The sequence below is a fragment of the Sphaerodactylus townsendi genome, linkage group LG10 (assembly GCF_021028975.2).
Source record: "Sphaerodactylus townsendi isolate TG3544 linkage group LG10, MPM_Stown_v2.3, whole genome shotgun sequence".
Lineage (NCBI taxonomy): Eukaryota > Metazoa > Chordata > Lepidosauria > Squamata > Sphaerodactylidae > Sphaerodactylus > Sphaerodactylus townsendi.
The window spans coordinates 27566689-27581716 of NC_059434.1; the positions used below are offsets into that span (position 1 = coordinate 27566689).

Genomic DNA, 15028 nt, shown 5'->3' on the forward strand with positions numbered 1-15028 from the left:
CTTAATTTATAGCTCTTTAAAGTCCTTATTAGCACTTTGGAAGCTTATTATAATTTTTTAAATTTTCATTTGACATGTCTTGCATCATGATCCTCAAAAAAACACACAACCATTTCTGCAGCATATCACTGTCCTCAGAAAGACATAGTGTTTTCCTGTAATAGTGCAAGTTAACGACAAGCATTCTGACAGTAATGTCAGCATGAATGTTGTGGTGTTTACTGTTGTGGTGTTTACATGTTTGAGTGCCATTTGTCCTGGCCCCACTCCCAACCTCCATGTGGGGCGAGTCCTGCCTGGCAGTGCTCAGTTGTGGGAGGGGTGCTTGTGCCTAGGGCTCACCGGACATCATTTTAACAAGCTATGCCCTGGTCTTTGCAAAACACAAAGTTCTGGTACGTCCAGATTTTCTGTTCTCTGAGACCAGAAGAATAGTAACATTTTAAAAGGATCTGCATATATTAGCACTCATGTTGAACAGAAAACTTTCTCCTTTCTTGTTAGCTATACGATACTGTGACCGATGCCAACTTATAAAACCAGACCGTTGCCATCACTGCTCTGCCTGTGACAAGTAAGAAGCAAGTCGTATTCGTGACATCCTCTGTCAATGCTAAAGAAAATATGTCTAAAATACCACCAGGGACTACTGAAGAAATTACATATTTAAATAATTTAAAATTATTTTCAGTCCAAAGTAATGTCTCATGATCCATTTCCTCAAGGTGAAATCCTGCTGTTATCTACTTATTGCAAGACCTGTTGAACCCAATAAGATTTATGCCTGAGTAACAACTTATAGAATTGTGCCCTTCATATTTTGGGCTGTTGCATTTAGCATAGTTTACTCTTGATCAGCTTCTGTTGGAAACTTAGAACTGCACAGTATGGTACACTTGGTAGATGTGCATACTTCAGTCTTAGGACTTTACTGAAGAACAAGCAGTTTTCAGGTCTGTCGCTTGAGCGAGAGAGAGCCAACGTGTTGTACTGGCTGAGAGCAGCAGCACTCTAATCAGGAGAACTAGATTCAATTCCTCTCTCCTCCACATGAAACCTACTGGGTAACCGTGGGTCAACCACAGTTCTCTCAGAACTCTTTCAGTCCACATGGAGGCAGGCAATGGCAAACTACCTCTGAATGTCTCTTGTCTGGAAAACCCTATGGTGTTACCATAAGTTGGTTGTGACTTGACAGTACTTTATACACACATACAGCTTAAGCAAGATGACAATACAACTTTCTGTTCACTTCAGAGTTCCATAGATTTCTTTTCCTGCTGAAACATATATTATAAGAGTCCTGCTGGATCAGAATAGTGGGCCTTCTAGTCACAATGTCACCTTTAGAGGTACAAATTCATGAGCTCCATGCTGTTCATAGAATTAATTTAAAAACGAAGGATTCAGACTTAGAACAGCATGATCTCATTCCTTCCTGTTTCTCTAATTATTCAGAATTTCATAATTCAACATTAAATTTTAGTCTGTTTTTGACACAAATTGTTGTGTTTATATACTAAGGGCTTTCCCAGATATGTGTTACTCTTAAGGAATTCAGAAGTCCATGTGATTTGCATCAAATGTTTTACCTGGCAGTTGTATTTGAGGCAGGGATCTTGCCAGTTTCACATACCATGAGATCTGTGCTCTTCTAATTATCTTATGAACTCTCAATTCTCGCTGCAAGGGGAGATGCATAGAGTACGGCAATGAAGAGCCAGTGTGGTATAGCGGCTAGAGAGTCAGTCCAGAATTTAGAAAAACCAGGTTCAGATCCGTACTATACCATGGAAGCTTACTTGGGGACCTTGGTCCAATCACCTGCTCTTACGTTTCACCTGCTCTGTCTCACTGGGAAGATTCACCTTTAAAAATTGTGAACCTTTTTGTGATATTCTGATTTTGATCCTGGACTGTCATTACCTTTTCTTGTCATTCTGAAACAACTTGAAATTCATTTTCCTTAATTCAGCACACCTACAAGCAAGCAATAGTTTCAGGATTTGCTCTAGATGATAGTGGTGGTCTGAGGAGCTGCTCCCAATGGTACTTCATGCATGTTCACACAATTAAATGTAGCATAACTACTTTGCTCTGGCTTTGGAGAACATCTGCCTTCAACAGTCAATTCTGTAGAACAAATTATAGATATGAGCTCAGCATTTTATCCAGTCAAGTTAGTCCTTTGTATTCCTGTGTAAATACTGACATGAATCTTGCATCATAATAATTCAATTTCGCCTAATAATAACTGTATTTGTCTTTTTAAGATGTATTTTGAAAATGGACCATCATTGTCCTTGGTGAGTAAATATGTTACTTCTACTGTTTAGATTAGATAAAAAGCTGGGAAGTAAAATCCCTTGCCCCAGATAATGAGGATCATTTTGCTCTTGGCGTGTTTACTCTTAGTGTTAAAGAAGTATCATTAGCTCAAATAAAGTACTAGTAACAGTGCATTTTTCTGCAATTGAATGGGTGGCAGCCTTTGGTAGTTATGGGCTGGATGCACTTGCTGCCTTTCCAAATTATTCACTATAGATGCATATACCTTTGTTGGAGAAAAGAAGCACACTGCTTAGAACTATAATTAATAAATTAAAAAATCACAGAATGTCTGGGAAAGAAGGGTAAAATGGTCTACTGTGGCTGTTGGAAGATTTAAAAATGTTTCAGTTTATTATTATTCCACAAGTTCAGATGAGCTTGCTTTGGTGTCCACTGAAACAATTGTGTGTTCCCAGGACAAAGCACTGACAAAAAAACCACCAGAAGGTACCAAGTGCTATGTTAGCGCTTGAAAGTCCAGTGATGTGCGTAGAGCCGTGGTGGCGAACCTTGGGCACTCCAGATGTTATGGACTACAATTCCCATCAGCCCCTGCCAGCATGGGCAATTGGTCGTGCTGGCAGGGGCTGATGGGAATTGTAGTCCATAACATCTGGAGTGCCAAAGGTTCACCACCACTGGCGTAGAGGCTAATATGTAGTGATGTTACTTCGCACACAATAGTTAGTTCAGCAGAGACAATTTCATTGGGTTGGATTCAGCGCAGTTGTTAGTTCAGCAAAGACAATTTCATTGGGTTGGAGCCATCTGGAGTAGGGTTTGAGAGGGTGTTTTGGGCTGTAGCAGTGTGGGAGCGGAGGGTGAGAAAGTCATGCTCTGGGCAGAAATCCTTCCACCCACAGAGAGGCTGTGCTGGATCCAAACCTTGTTGATAAGGCTGGGATGTAAAGGCTTGGATTCACAGATGAAGGCTCAAGAAGGAATTTTGTAGATGAGAAGAAATCAGTAATATGTGTTTATTTTCAGTGATTTATACTTTTCCCCCTAGGGTGAACAACTGTGTTGGATTCTCGAATTACAAGTTTTTCCTCCTTTTCTTGGCATATTCTCTATTATACTGCCTTTTCATTGTGGCAACTGATTTACAGTATTTTATTAAATTCTGGACAGTAAGTCTTAAATCTATTGTTGGTTTATGATGTTTAGATTTGTAAAAATGTTGTAAATATGTTGACTGATGCATGTAATGATCTTAAATAGGCAGTTAGATTTGAAGTCTTAACTGTGTCTCCTGCTAATTGGAGACTAGTGGAAGAAGAAGCAAGGGATGGAGGTTCTTTTGTGGAAAAGTTGAAAGAGCTGAGTATGTTTATCCTGGGGAAGAGACGATTGAGAGATGATATGATAGCCAACTTCAAGTATTTGAAGGACTGACATACAGAGGATGGAGCAGAGTTGTTTTCTGTCGCCCCTGAAAGTCGGAACAGAGCCAATGAGTTCAAATTGATCAAAAGAGTTTTCGACTAAACATTAGGAAGAACTTCCTGATAGCTAGAGCAGTTTCTCAGTAGAACCCAGAGACGTAGCGCCGAAGGGGCGGAGGGGTGTGCGCGACTCACTGGGCGCACCTCCCTGCTGAGGCGTGGCAGGGACGGGGCGTTCTGGGGGCGAACAGGGGCTTGGAGGGGCGCAGGGCATGTGTGCGCCCCGAGCACACTTCCCCCTCGCTCTGTTCCTGGTAGAACCGCCTTCTCTGGGAGGTGATAGTCCCTCCTTTGGAGGTTTTTAAGCAGAGACTAGATGGCCATCTGACAGCAGTGTGGATTGTATGACTCTCAATGAATTTAGTCATGTGCTGAGAGGGAAGACAGGAAAGGATGAGCCGATGCTAGGCTCTTGTGGCACTTTCTCACACGCCCAGGTAATGTCAGTCACCAGTTCAGGATCCAGAAGGAACTTTCTGTGGACATTAACAAGAATGTTATTGGTGAAAGCTGTTTAGTTTCAGTTTTACAATCACTTCACCATAAATGATGCGTTCTGATTTCCCCTATAAAGTATAGAATTTCCTTAAATTTCCCCTATAAAGTATAGAAAATGCCAGTTACCTTAATCAGTTTTTGAGACATGATAATAACACTTTGTCAACATTGGGCAGACCCTTTTTTTAAAGAATAGCTGAGTTCATATATCTGAAGCAGTACTTATGTTCTGTATCTCATCAGCTCTGTTTTCTTTCCTTCTTTATAGAACGGCCTTTCAGATACTCAGGCCAAGTTCCATATCATGTTTTTGTTCTTTGCCGCAGCCATGTTCTCTATCAGCTTATCCTCTCTGTTTGGATATCACTGTTGGCTAGTCAGCAAAAATAAATCAACACTAGGTAAGCCACGTTTAGCTAGGCTAATAATTCATCCTATCCCCGACCCATATATTTCAGTTTAAACTTGTTAGGAAATCTAAACACGTATTTGTTTTTCCAGAAGCATTCAGATCACCAATTTTCCGGCACGGGACAGACAAAAACGGCTTTAGCTTGGGCTTCAGCAAAAATCTACGACAAGTTTTCGGAGATGAGAAAAAATATTGGTTGTTGCCAGTTTTTACTAGGTAGATATTTGTTTGAGAATTGTTAACCACGCTATATAGTGTCAGTTATTCCAGATGTTCTGAAGCTAATATTTACACTGACAATGTAACTTTAAAAAATGTTGTTTGCCTAAGCAAAATATCACTGAATCTTTTTTTTTTCTTTTTTCAGCTTAGGGGATGGCTGCTCCTTTCCTACCTGCCTTGTTAGCCAAGATGTTGAACAAGCTTCTACTCCTTCTGGACTAGCTTCTTCAAACAAAAAGTAAATCCATGTTTGTTTCTGGTTAAAGTTTATTGTTTACCTTCTTTCCTTGGTTGTGGCAAATGTATGTGAGAATATCATAAAAGGGATCTAGGTCTTACGAGTAATCTTTTCCTAACATCCAAAGATATTGTTGTTTGTACAAAGAGGTAGATAGCATTCTTTAGTGTGATCCTGAAAGTAGGAGGCAAATCCGTGTTTCTACAGGGAGGACAAGGTTGTGCAATTTCCACATACCCCTTCATGCAGCATGAGAAAAACATGCAATTATGGCAAAACATAGCCTGCTATTAGTACATTTTCATTTGGTACACTTACTGTCAAAAAACCCCGACCTTCCATTACCATACCCTGTCTTCTGTCCCAAAGAAGGAACAGAATGGAATGAACAGAGAGGGGAAAGAGAAAAATTGAAAATAATTGTAATGCCCTAACTTACATCTCATTTTTTACATTTCACAGCTTGGTGCTTCAGCCATTAAAATCTTTCTGTTTTCCAAGACAACTGGCAACTTTAATAATTTAATTACAGTATTTCTCTTTCCTTGACAGCCAGTGGTGTAGCATCAAGGGGGCGGGGGAAGGGGTGCGAAGCACCAGGGCAGGGGCTTGGCAGGAGTGCGGGGCGCGGTTCCCCGTCGCTCTGCCCTTTGGTCGCTCTTTCCTAGTGCCACTGTGTTCTGCTTACATAGCCCAAAGGTCTATTATGCTGAGGTAGTGAAATATCACAGGCAGAAAGCTTTTTCATTCAGGGAGTTTATAGTATACTTTGCGCAAGATGTCTTTATTTGTAATAGCTAACAATATAAGACATTCTTGATGTGTATTCAGTTCTTGGTGCTGCAGGCCAGACTCAATCGTGATCTGTGACTTCAAACACTGGGTGAAGTGCCACGCGCAAGCTCAGTCATAGTTAGTGAAAACAGATGTATTCCAAAATTTTAAATTACATTCTGTGTAGTCAGTACCACATGCTATGGGGCAGTCATAAGGGCTGTTCTGTGGAGGTGAGAGAATATCGTGTAAAGAACGCTGTCATTCTACAAATTAGTCAGTTTTCTCACCTTATTTAGCACCAGCTGTCAATTAACATTAAGCAAAATGCAGGGAAGTCCCTTGATTATGTAGGTATAATTGTGGTTTGTTTGATGCCTCATGAGGTAATGTTGTCAGCTTGCTTTCAGCCATTTAAGGCAGATTTATTATTTTATGAACTTGTTTTTAACTTGGTTTCCTTCAGTGCTCAACTGCTCGCATTAACTTTGAAAAAAGATCCCCTCTCCCGAATAACATGAGAACAAGGATTCCTCTGTTTGCTTCCTTTAGCAACAGAAAACCTAACCTAATTCCTTGGATGCAGCTCCCCTTCGCTAAAGACCTGATTATGTATATGCATAACATTCGTATTACAGAAACACAAAATTCCTGCACATTACTTATTTGGAATGCTTACCGGATAAAAGTAACCTACATTTGAAGTGAATTTTTCCAACCTCACCATGGTAGTCTTTCAGTACATTATGATCTCTTGCTTTTTTAAATAATTTGTTGCTTTCTAATAGTGAGAATCACCATTTTCCTGCAAAGCCCCTACGAGATTCCCAAAGCCACCTTCTCACAGACAGTCATTCTTGGACCGAAACTAATGCAAGTATTGAAAAGAACAAACAAGGTAAGAGTGTTTTTTTCCTGTGGTGAAATATTTCAGAATGTGGCTATATAGGCTTAAGACATTAAACCAAATTTCCATCAGGTATGCAGAGAAAGTGAACTCTTGTGCGTAGGAAACTGCGTACTACACAAGGTGCCCACCTTCACTGTAGCTAGAGACTAATTTCAGATCTTAAATATCCTGTAAGCTCGGTATTTCTTTGGCCCCTTCCGCAGACGCAGAATAATGCATTTTCAAACTACTTTCACAACTGTTTGCAAGTGGTTTTTGCTATTCCGCACAGCTTCAAAGAGCATTGAAAGCAGTTTGAAAGTACATTATTCTGCATGTGCGGAATGGGCCTTACCCTGTTTCCCCTAATATAAGACAGCCCCGAAAAATAAGACATAGTAGAGGTTTTGCTGAAGTGTGAAATATAAGGCATCCCCCAAAAGTAAGACATAGCAAAGTTTTTGTTTGGAAGCATGTCCGACAAACAGAACACAGGAAAAATAAGACATCCCCTGAAAATAAGACATAGCACATCTTTGGGAGCAAAAATTAATATAAGACACTGTCTTATATTCAGGGAAACACGGTATTATAGATATGATGACTCCCAACTTTGGTGCTTCAGATGTTCATGGACCACAATTCCCATCAGCCCCTGCTGTCGTGGCCAATTGACCATGCCAGCAGGGACTGATGGGAATTGTAGTCCATGAACATCTGAAGTGCCAGAGTTGGACACCTCTGCTCTAACCACTTCAAGTCCTCTGATCTCTTTATCGTTCTTATTCAGTTATGACACCTCAGTAACCAATTGTGTTTTGCAAAAAGTCACTTAAAAGCTGGGCAAGGCTGATAACAATTGTTCAGGACCAAGATATCTGAAAGACTACTGAGTCTGCTCCCATAGGAATCTTCCCGCTCCAACTTTTAAAAGCCATTTTCCAAGTTCTTCAACTTTCATAAGTTGAACTAGTGGTTGTTGGAGACAGGACTTTTGTGATGTACAGGTTTCCTGGCAAATGAATACACTAAGTAGGCATGCTAGTTTTCTGTACCTCCTTCACAACTTGTTCAAGCTATGATCACTGCTGTCACAAATGCCACAGCAGTGAATCACCACGACTGGTACCTAATTGGTATTTCTCTGTCCTTGTTTATTGCTCTTTGAAGCATTATTTCAATTTGTTTCTCATACTGGCAGTGTTTTTTGTCCTTGCTTCCAAGATCCCGGACAGAGGTTACTTATGAATCAAGGATAATCACAAAACAGAGATCTTGTCAAAGCCAATTTAATTTGTCTATTTGGTTTTTTAAAAAGGCTTAACATCACCATTTTGTTTTTTCCAAGGTATGAGCAACCCTGCACTAACTATGGAAAATGAAACCTAGCACGTGCAAGTCAAAAGTATTCTGGCTGTTCAAGGTAAGCTGGTAATGTTTTTTCTAAATTTTGTTGGGATATTCTGTACCCTTTTTACAGACCATAATTCTAATTTGACAGACAAAGAACTTGTGAGAACAAAACATGCATGCACCTCAGTTAATGTATTCCCTTTTCAAACCAGTGTGCTTTAATTATTTCTTATAGTGTGGAATTTTTTGCTGAGCGGAAGAGGAATTCTTCCACAACATCAGCATCCGTCAACCAGCTGTTCCAGTCCACTGCTGCAGGGATATGCTCAGAAGATATTTCAAGACCTAATTGACCTGTCTTCATATCATTGCTTGAAATACAAGACCTGTTGTCATCCCTTGGTGTGTATAAAGGAATATTTTGGTTAACACATGTATTTTTAAAATACAAAGAAAAGTCTTGAACATTACAGGATGGGAAAGCAAGACGTCTTTCAGTGAGACATACAGGACAACACTTAATCCTTCGCAATATAAGGTTTTTTGCATTCGCATTGGTACTTCAAGTATGCATAATGTATCTGTGCTCGTTGCAGCAATTCTTCGTTTTTTAAATTTTGCCTCTGATTTCCAGTTGCACACCTAGCCTTATGGCTGGGAACATGTAATCAATTTCGATCTATTGATCAGTTTGGTATGATGATCACACTATTTTGATTCTTGCCTTTCAGATAAATATTGAAAGACTACGATAACTTACTCCCTTTTCCTCATGCAGATTGTATACTTAATAAATTCATACAGGAGAAGCAAAATCATACAAACTTAATTCTTTGTGTCTAAGGACACATGGTTAAAAAGGTCAGAGAATAATCTTGTGAGACTATATGCAGTGCTTCACAGTTTGATATACAACCCCATTATAGAAATATCTGACACTAATGTTTCTTAAGAACCTGGATATGACAATCCTAACCTTTTAAGAGGCTGATTTAATAACACTATTGTCGAAGTTTGACATACTATTCTTAAATTGCAGCATTCCTCATCATTACCCTGATGATGTAAATACAGGGAGATATAGTATACTCACACGAATTACTGTGGTTCTGATCACACTGAAGAAGCTAAGAGGGCTTTCAGAGAAACATTTTAAATTAAACTAGCCATTGTCCAGGTTTTCAGGGTAGCTTTTGTAGAATCGATTTAACAAATCTGCTTTAAGGTTTTCTTTCGAGTTCTGAAGCCAAGAAAATTGCAGTGTTACAAACATATTTACATCAGTGCCTCTGCATGCACTATACGGCAGATCAAGTGATATAATGTAGCACACTGAGTTTACATAAAGTACAACATATATCTGGCCCTATGACTTATTTTATCTTGACAGCGCATTAAGTGCAAAACATCTTCAAAGCATGAAGTTTTAGAATGTCGTGCCTGAAAGGATTGTGGTTTTTCTAGTATTTAAGAAAAACTGCTATTTTTAAATTTATGATTCTTGCAACGCAAAGCAGATAGAATTTGATCATTACTTCAAAATGATTTTGGGGGGATGGTTGCAAGATCCTTTTGAAGGAGCGGGTGTAACATTTCTGCAGTAATTGCATTGCAGCTGTACAATAGTGGCATTTTAATTCATACTAAGACTGTTTGCAGGCTCTATCACCAAAAGTGCCAGACCACGATTTCATGGAGTGGGATATTTGAGAACCTTGTGCGTAGTAGTACATTGTTTTATGCAACGTGTGTAGGCATTTTTGCAGTTGCTTGTTTCCACAACCTAGTTTGTATTTCCTTGATGTTACTATTAATTGGATTTTCTATTTCAAGCTTGGAAAATCACAGGCAGAGAATGGAGGAAAAAAAGGCTTATACTCTCAGTCCTCAGTCATAATGCACCTATTGTGCTGTGTGTGCTAGTTGCAGGGGCTGCCTTTAATACTTACTTTAAAGTATGTATAAAATGAAGTGAAAAGGCTTATGGAGCTGGAATTCAGATTTCATGTGACACGTTTATTACAGTATATATGCCTGAAATGCAGTAATTTTTTAGTAAAATTCAGAGGACGTTTCAACTATAATTCTCTTCACTGTTTCATAGAAAAGGCTGATGCGTAAACTGATTGGGGTTTTTTTCCCATTTTTGGGAATCAATTTTTGGGAATGGAGGTTTGACCATACCTATAGAAAGACAGGTTTCAGGCAAATGCTGCATTAGATTAATGTGCTTTTCCCCAGCTGTCTCCTTGTTAGACATAGAAAGCAGAAAGTGAAGCTTGTGAATATGAATGGCTGCTTTACTTCAAAGCTGAGTATATTATCTCAGAAGAAAATTTCATTTGACTTTGTGAGCAGAGGAGCCAGCACTAACCTTAAACAGAGAACAAGGTACAGGCTGCTTTGGGGTAGAAACAGGGTTCTAGACAACCTGTACAACTTCTCATTTGGGAATTTGCCTGTAGTGGAGAATTGAAGAGAGAGCCGTGGCATGGCCCCAGGGTTCCTGTTGGGAGTTTTGCCCCCTTACTGCTGTCCCCCATTTTCCACTTATGGTGTTCCTAAGTGTCTCTGTCTCCCCAGGAGCAACGTTGCTGGGAGAGAAGGAAGATAGGTGCTTTCTAGTAGTTGAAACCAAACTTTGGATATGAACTATTAAGAGTTCTCTTGCTCAATTATCACATACTGCATACTTTCATATAGAGCTCTAAGTGAACATCCTTCTATTTCTGTACTCTTCAGATACAATTCTGGAACAGCCTCTACACTACAAATCCTTTCTTACTCTTCACAATGTATATGTCCCTGCAGGCATTACATATCCGAGGTTATTTTAGGCAGTATCAGTCAGGTGACCTGGTGTGGAATCAGTATTTCTTGAATGGTATTTCAGTACCATCTGCACAATATTTTAAAATGAAATATGAACTAAAGGTGAGAAAAAAATACTGCCAGTCTTTCCAGTTAATGTTACAATTTTAGAACAATTTTGACTAATTATTTTATTTTGTACAGTACATAAGTGAGCTAATAAGCTGATTGTACAAACAAAACTAAGAAGCTAGTACATTTTTGGAATGAGTTTCCAACTGACCAGTAGCACTGATAAGTGACTTTACCTCCTACAACAGAGGTTGTCACTATCAATAGATTACCAAGGTTCACATGGAAGCAGGTATGCATATGCATATCTCCCTGTAATCAAACAGATGAATTTAATACTGTCTTACAGAACTAGATTATAATATGCTAAATCTGTATCTGCAAGAAGGTACCATAGCAGCCATGTAATAGTCTGATATTATCCCTCATGTATGAGTTCATTGTCCTTGTAGATGGAGTGTTTAGATAAACATTTTCAGACTGTGGGCCAGCCAGGCACAACCCACACTGGGGCATTGACTGTAACTATCATCATTTCAATCCTTGAAATACTTTCACTTGGCCATTCTGCCCCCCCCCCCTCCCAAACACACACACACGCGATGATGATGAGTTTGCAACAGGCAGTTGTATTATATGTATACCTCTGATATCCACAATTCAACTGGGGGCTAAAATGATTAGGTGGCTCAGAAACTCGTATAAAACCCATGATTATACCCGATTATCACATGAGTTTCTTCAAACCAAATTTCCTGATTAATGGGAAAGATAGTACATTTATATTTCCCAGATTCATGAAACATTTGCATAAGCTGGTGTTCCTCGTTATTGCCTGCAGGAGCATTTCCCAGCCTCTGACTGCATAGAGGTTATTGCTCATTCATAACCATGATCTGGCACTTTTATTAACTAAACTTCAAGGACAGATGGGAATTATGCAAAACAAGACATTTAAGGACTGGCTTTGGCCATCAGTCGTTCAACAGATAGTGTAGTGCTAGCATTATGTATTCTTTCAGCCAAGCTCTCTTTATAAGGGGGTACAGGAACTAGGTGATTTAAGAGTCTCACCCCCTCACAGGGAAGGTACTAGTGCTTGATGAGTATTTTAAAAGTACTTGAATGATTTTAAAGACATATTCGGATGGAACTGAAGAGTACTAATTATAAGTTTCAGTTTTATTTAAAAGGGCACCTTTAACTTCCATAATTGTACCATATTTGGTAGTAAAAACCAAATGATTGCGAGCATTGTCAGAGGTATGCAGGAGAATTTGTGGGGCCCATTTGTGAAGGTCCTCCTTCAGTTTCACTTTTAAAAAGCATCCGTGGTGAGAGCACTGTGTTGTACCAAACAGTGATAACTTTCCAATCAGTGGATTGCCTGGCAGGCAGCAATCTATCGAGAGCTCTCTACCCTGATGTTTGATTATCAGAATTTTTAAACTATTCCTCTGAAAAAGTGACAGGAGTGCTTCATAGCCAGCATTCTTTCTATCTTAATCTTTTAGATTTCTGTCCAAGCATCCAACAGAATTGAAGAGAGACATCAAAAATAGCCATTCCAGTCACAGTAGATATCTAAAATATTTTTCAATCATTGCAAAGTAGTTTTATAACACTTTCTATTCCAGATAGGTACAAAAGTAATATATTATTCTTGGAAAATTTAGCCAGGAGCTAAGGTATATAAAATTTAAAACAAAGAACATTATTAAAACTAACCAAAATTAACACAAGACATTGTAAAAGTTTTAAGACCTTTGACCCAGAAACGGTACCACTTTAGTATAGCACTTACTTTTTTGAGATCATAATCTCAGGACAACCTTTGCTGTAAATTACTTCTTTCATAGAAAGAAACCATGACCTTGAAAGCTGAACTAATGGGAAAGTAAGTTGTGGGACGAGATTGGCTTTCTCATCCTTAGTATTGTCACCAAGCCCAGACCACCACTGTGGAAGTTAGATCATTACTAGGCTAATTACATCAGAAACAGTAGTTACAAACCACAGTGGTAAAATATGACCCGCCACTGAGGACTATACAAAATATATCCACTATTCTGCATCAGCAAGGCAAAGTATTTGAAGGAATCAAAGTTCTTATTATGTAACAGACTTAGCCTAGAATCCTCTTACATTCCAGCAACAGACTTTAAGTCTGATACCAAATCCATTGCAGAAGAAAACAGCGATGAAAGTAAAAACAAGGTTGCATTTTGCTCTCTACCAGTTAAAATCCATTATTTAAAGTAATTGCCCTCTGGGTGCTGCATGGTTTAATCCAAAGGGGGCAGGTGTACTCATAGCAGAGGAAAGGCAGTGGTGATAATTCTAGAGTGATTACTGGAAACTAGCTTTTTGGAATACTCAGGGTACCATGAGTGGACAAATTTCATTTCATCTACAATGAATCATTCTCAGTAACATCAATAACAGACTGACTACTCATGGTTTTGTATGCCTCTCCTCCCTGTTTCTTCAATACTTCTGGCAAGACTTTTGAGGCAAAATGGAGTAAGCCTCAAAATGCTCTGCTGTGGAGTGTTTTGATCCTCTCTCATTCTTGTAGTAAAGAGGAAAAAACACTCCCAAAATCATTCCCAGTGCTTGCCTGAATATGCATTGTTAAGAAGCAACGCTAAATAGCTGCAGGTCTTGCACAGAGTGGAAAAGAATGTTTTGCTTTGCTCCTGTTTGTATTCTGTAAAGCAGTATTATGTATTTTTGTATCTCATTAACTTGCTGCTGGAAAAAAATTAAAAACTTTTAAGATAAAACACTTGGGAGTGGTCATGCTTTAAATTTTGAGAACTGGAGTGTGATGCAAAGCAAACTGACAATGTACTGTTAATTGATGACTTATTGAACCACGTCTGCATATACAAATACCTGCAGTGAGATCTGTTGATCTTCCCAGAACAAGGATCAGCAAATGGAGGTTTTGAGGCAAATCCCACCCCTTCTACTTTACACACCTACCTTTCTCTGAACATGGTATTTCACACCCACCTGTTTCCCAGAATCAGAGATGTTAGGGATGATGGCCATGGAAACAGGATTTGCTGACAACCACTTGGTGCTGGGCTGGAGCTCCCGTACAATCTACTTTCTCGCAGTAGGCCTCAGGTAAAGGTTGCTAATCAGAGACCTGGACCTATGTCTTGCCCTGACCGTCTCATAAAAAGGAGATGGAGTTATAAAGAATAATATGCAATGTTAAACAATTAAGATTCTTTGCTGTATATCACCTCCAATGAGAAAAACAGGTTGCAGTAGCACAAAAGCTTTTCAAGCATAAGGAATACCATTCCATCTCAAAAACCCTTGAACATCAGTTCAGAAAACTTCTTCATCCAAAAGTAAACTGAGCAAGCTGCCCTCAGAGCTGCTTGCACTAGAATATTTATACTGGCATCTCTAAGAGCAGTTCACTGTGACTGCTACTGAGAGGATGGTTGGGCCTCTCTAGTGGTACTGCTAGTGGTAAAAGTTCTGGTGCGTATTTAAGGCTTCTCAACAGCTGAATCCCATTTATGGACAAATCTGGCAAGGTTTTCTCCTCTTGTTGGAATGCAGCACAGGGCTCTACAAGGATAGCTTAGGGACTTATTATGGTCTGCTGGAAGGGCCTGTTCATTGTTATCCACACTGGGATTAAAACCACTAATTGATAAAATGATTTGATTAGTATGGGCTTTTTAGGGAAAAGCCATCACAGTTAAACAGTACCCATTTTTTTATTTGATAGGTAGACAAAAAGTGTAGCAGAACTTCCACCATATCTGACCAAGCACTGGGTTGTTTTTCAAACAGCTGTCTCTCAGGCTTCGTTCTCTGAAATGGCAGATGAAACAAAACTGTTTCCACTGCATATGGGATTATAACTGAATACTCTATACCAGAGATGTCTAAAAACTCTGGCGCCCCAGATGTTCATGGACTACGATTCCCATCAGTCCCTGCCAGCACCGCCA

The 15028-nt window shown here is 39.3% G+C and overlaps 1 protein-coding gene across 2 annotated transcripts in view; it reads left to right on the forward strand.

Annotated features, from left to right (window-relative positions):
* ZDHHC2 (zinc finger DHHC-type palmitoyltransferase 2) overlaps positions 1-13831 on the forward strand; it is a 28685-nt gene extending 14854 nt beyond the window's left edge. The window contains exons 5-13 of one of the 2 annotated variants that reach the window (XM_048509687.1): positions 505-574; positions 2274-2306; positions 3341-3461; positions 4543-4675; positions 4779-4902; positions 5054-5146; positions 6709-6818; positions 8158-8232; positions 8398-13831. In XM_048509687.1, the coding sequence (XP_048365644.1) occupies positions 505-574; positions 2274-2306; positions 3341-3461; positions 4543-4675; positions 4779-4902; positions 5054-5146; positions 6709-6818; positions 8158-8198 (725 nt within the window). In that variant the 3' untranslated portion in view covers positions 8199-8232; positions 8398-13831. Of the gene's footprint in view, positions 1-504; positions 575-2273; positions 2307-3340; positions 3462-4542; positions 4676-4775; positions 4903-5053; positions 5147-6708; positions 6819-8157; positions 8233-8397 lie in introns of both variants that reach the window. The other variant, XM_048509686.1, reaches the window with a different exon arrangement.
* The last annotated feature ends 1197 nt before the right edge of the window (positions 13832-15028 follow it).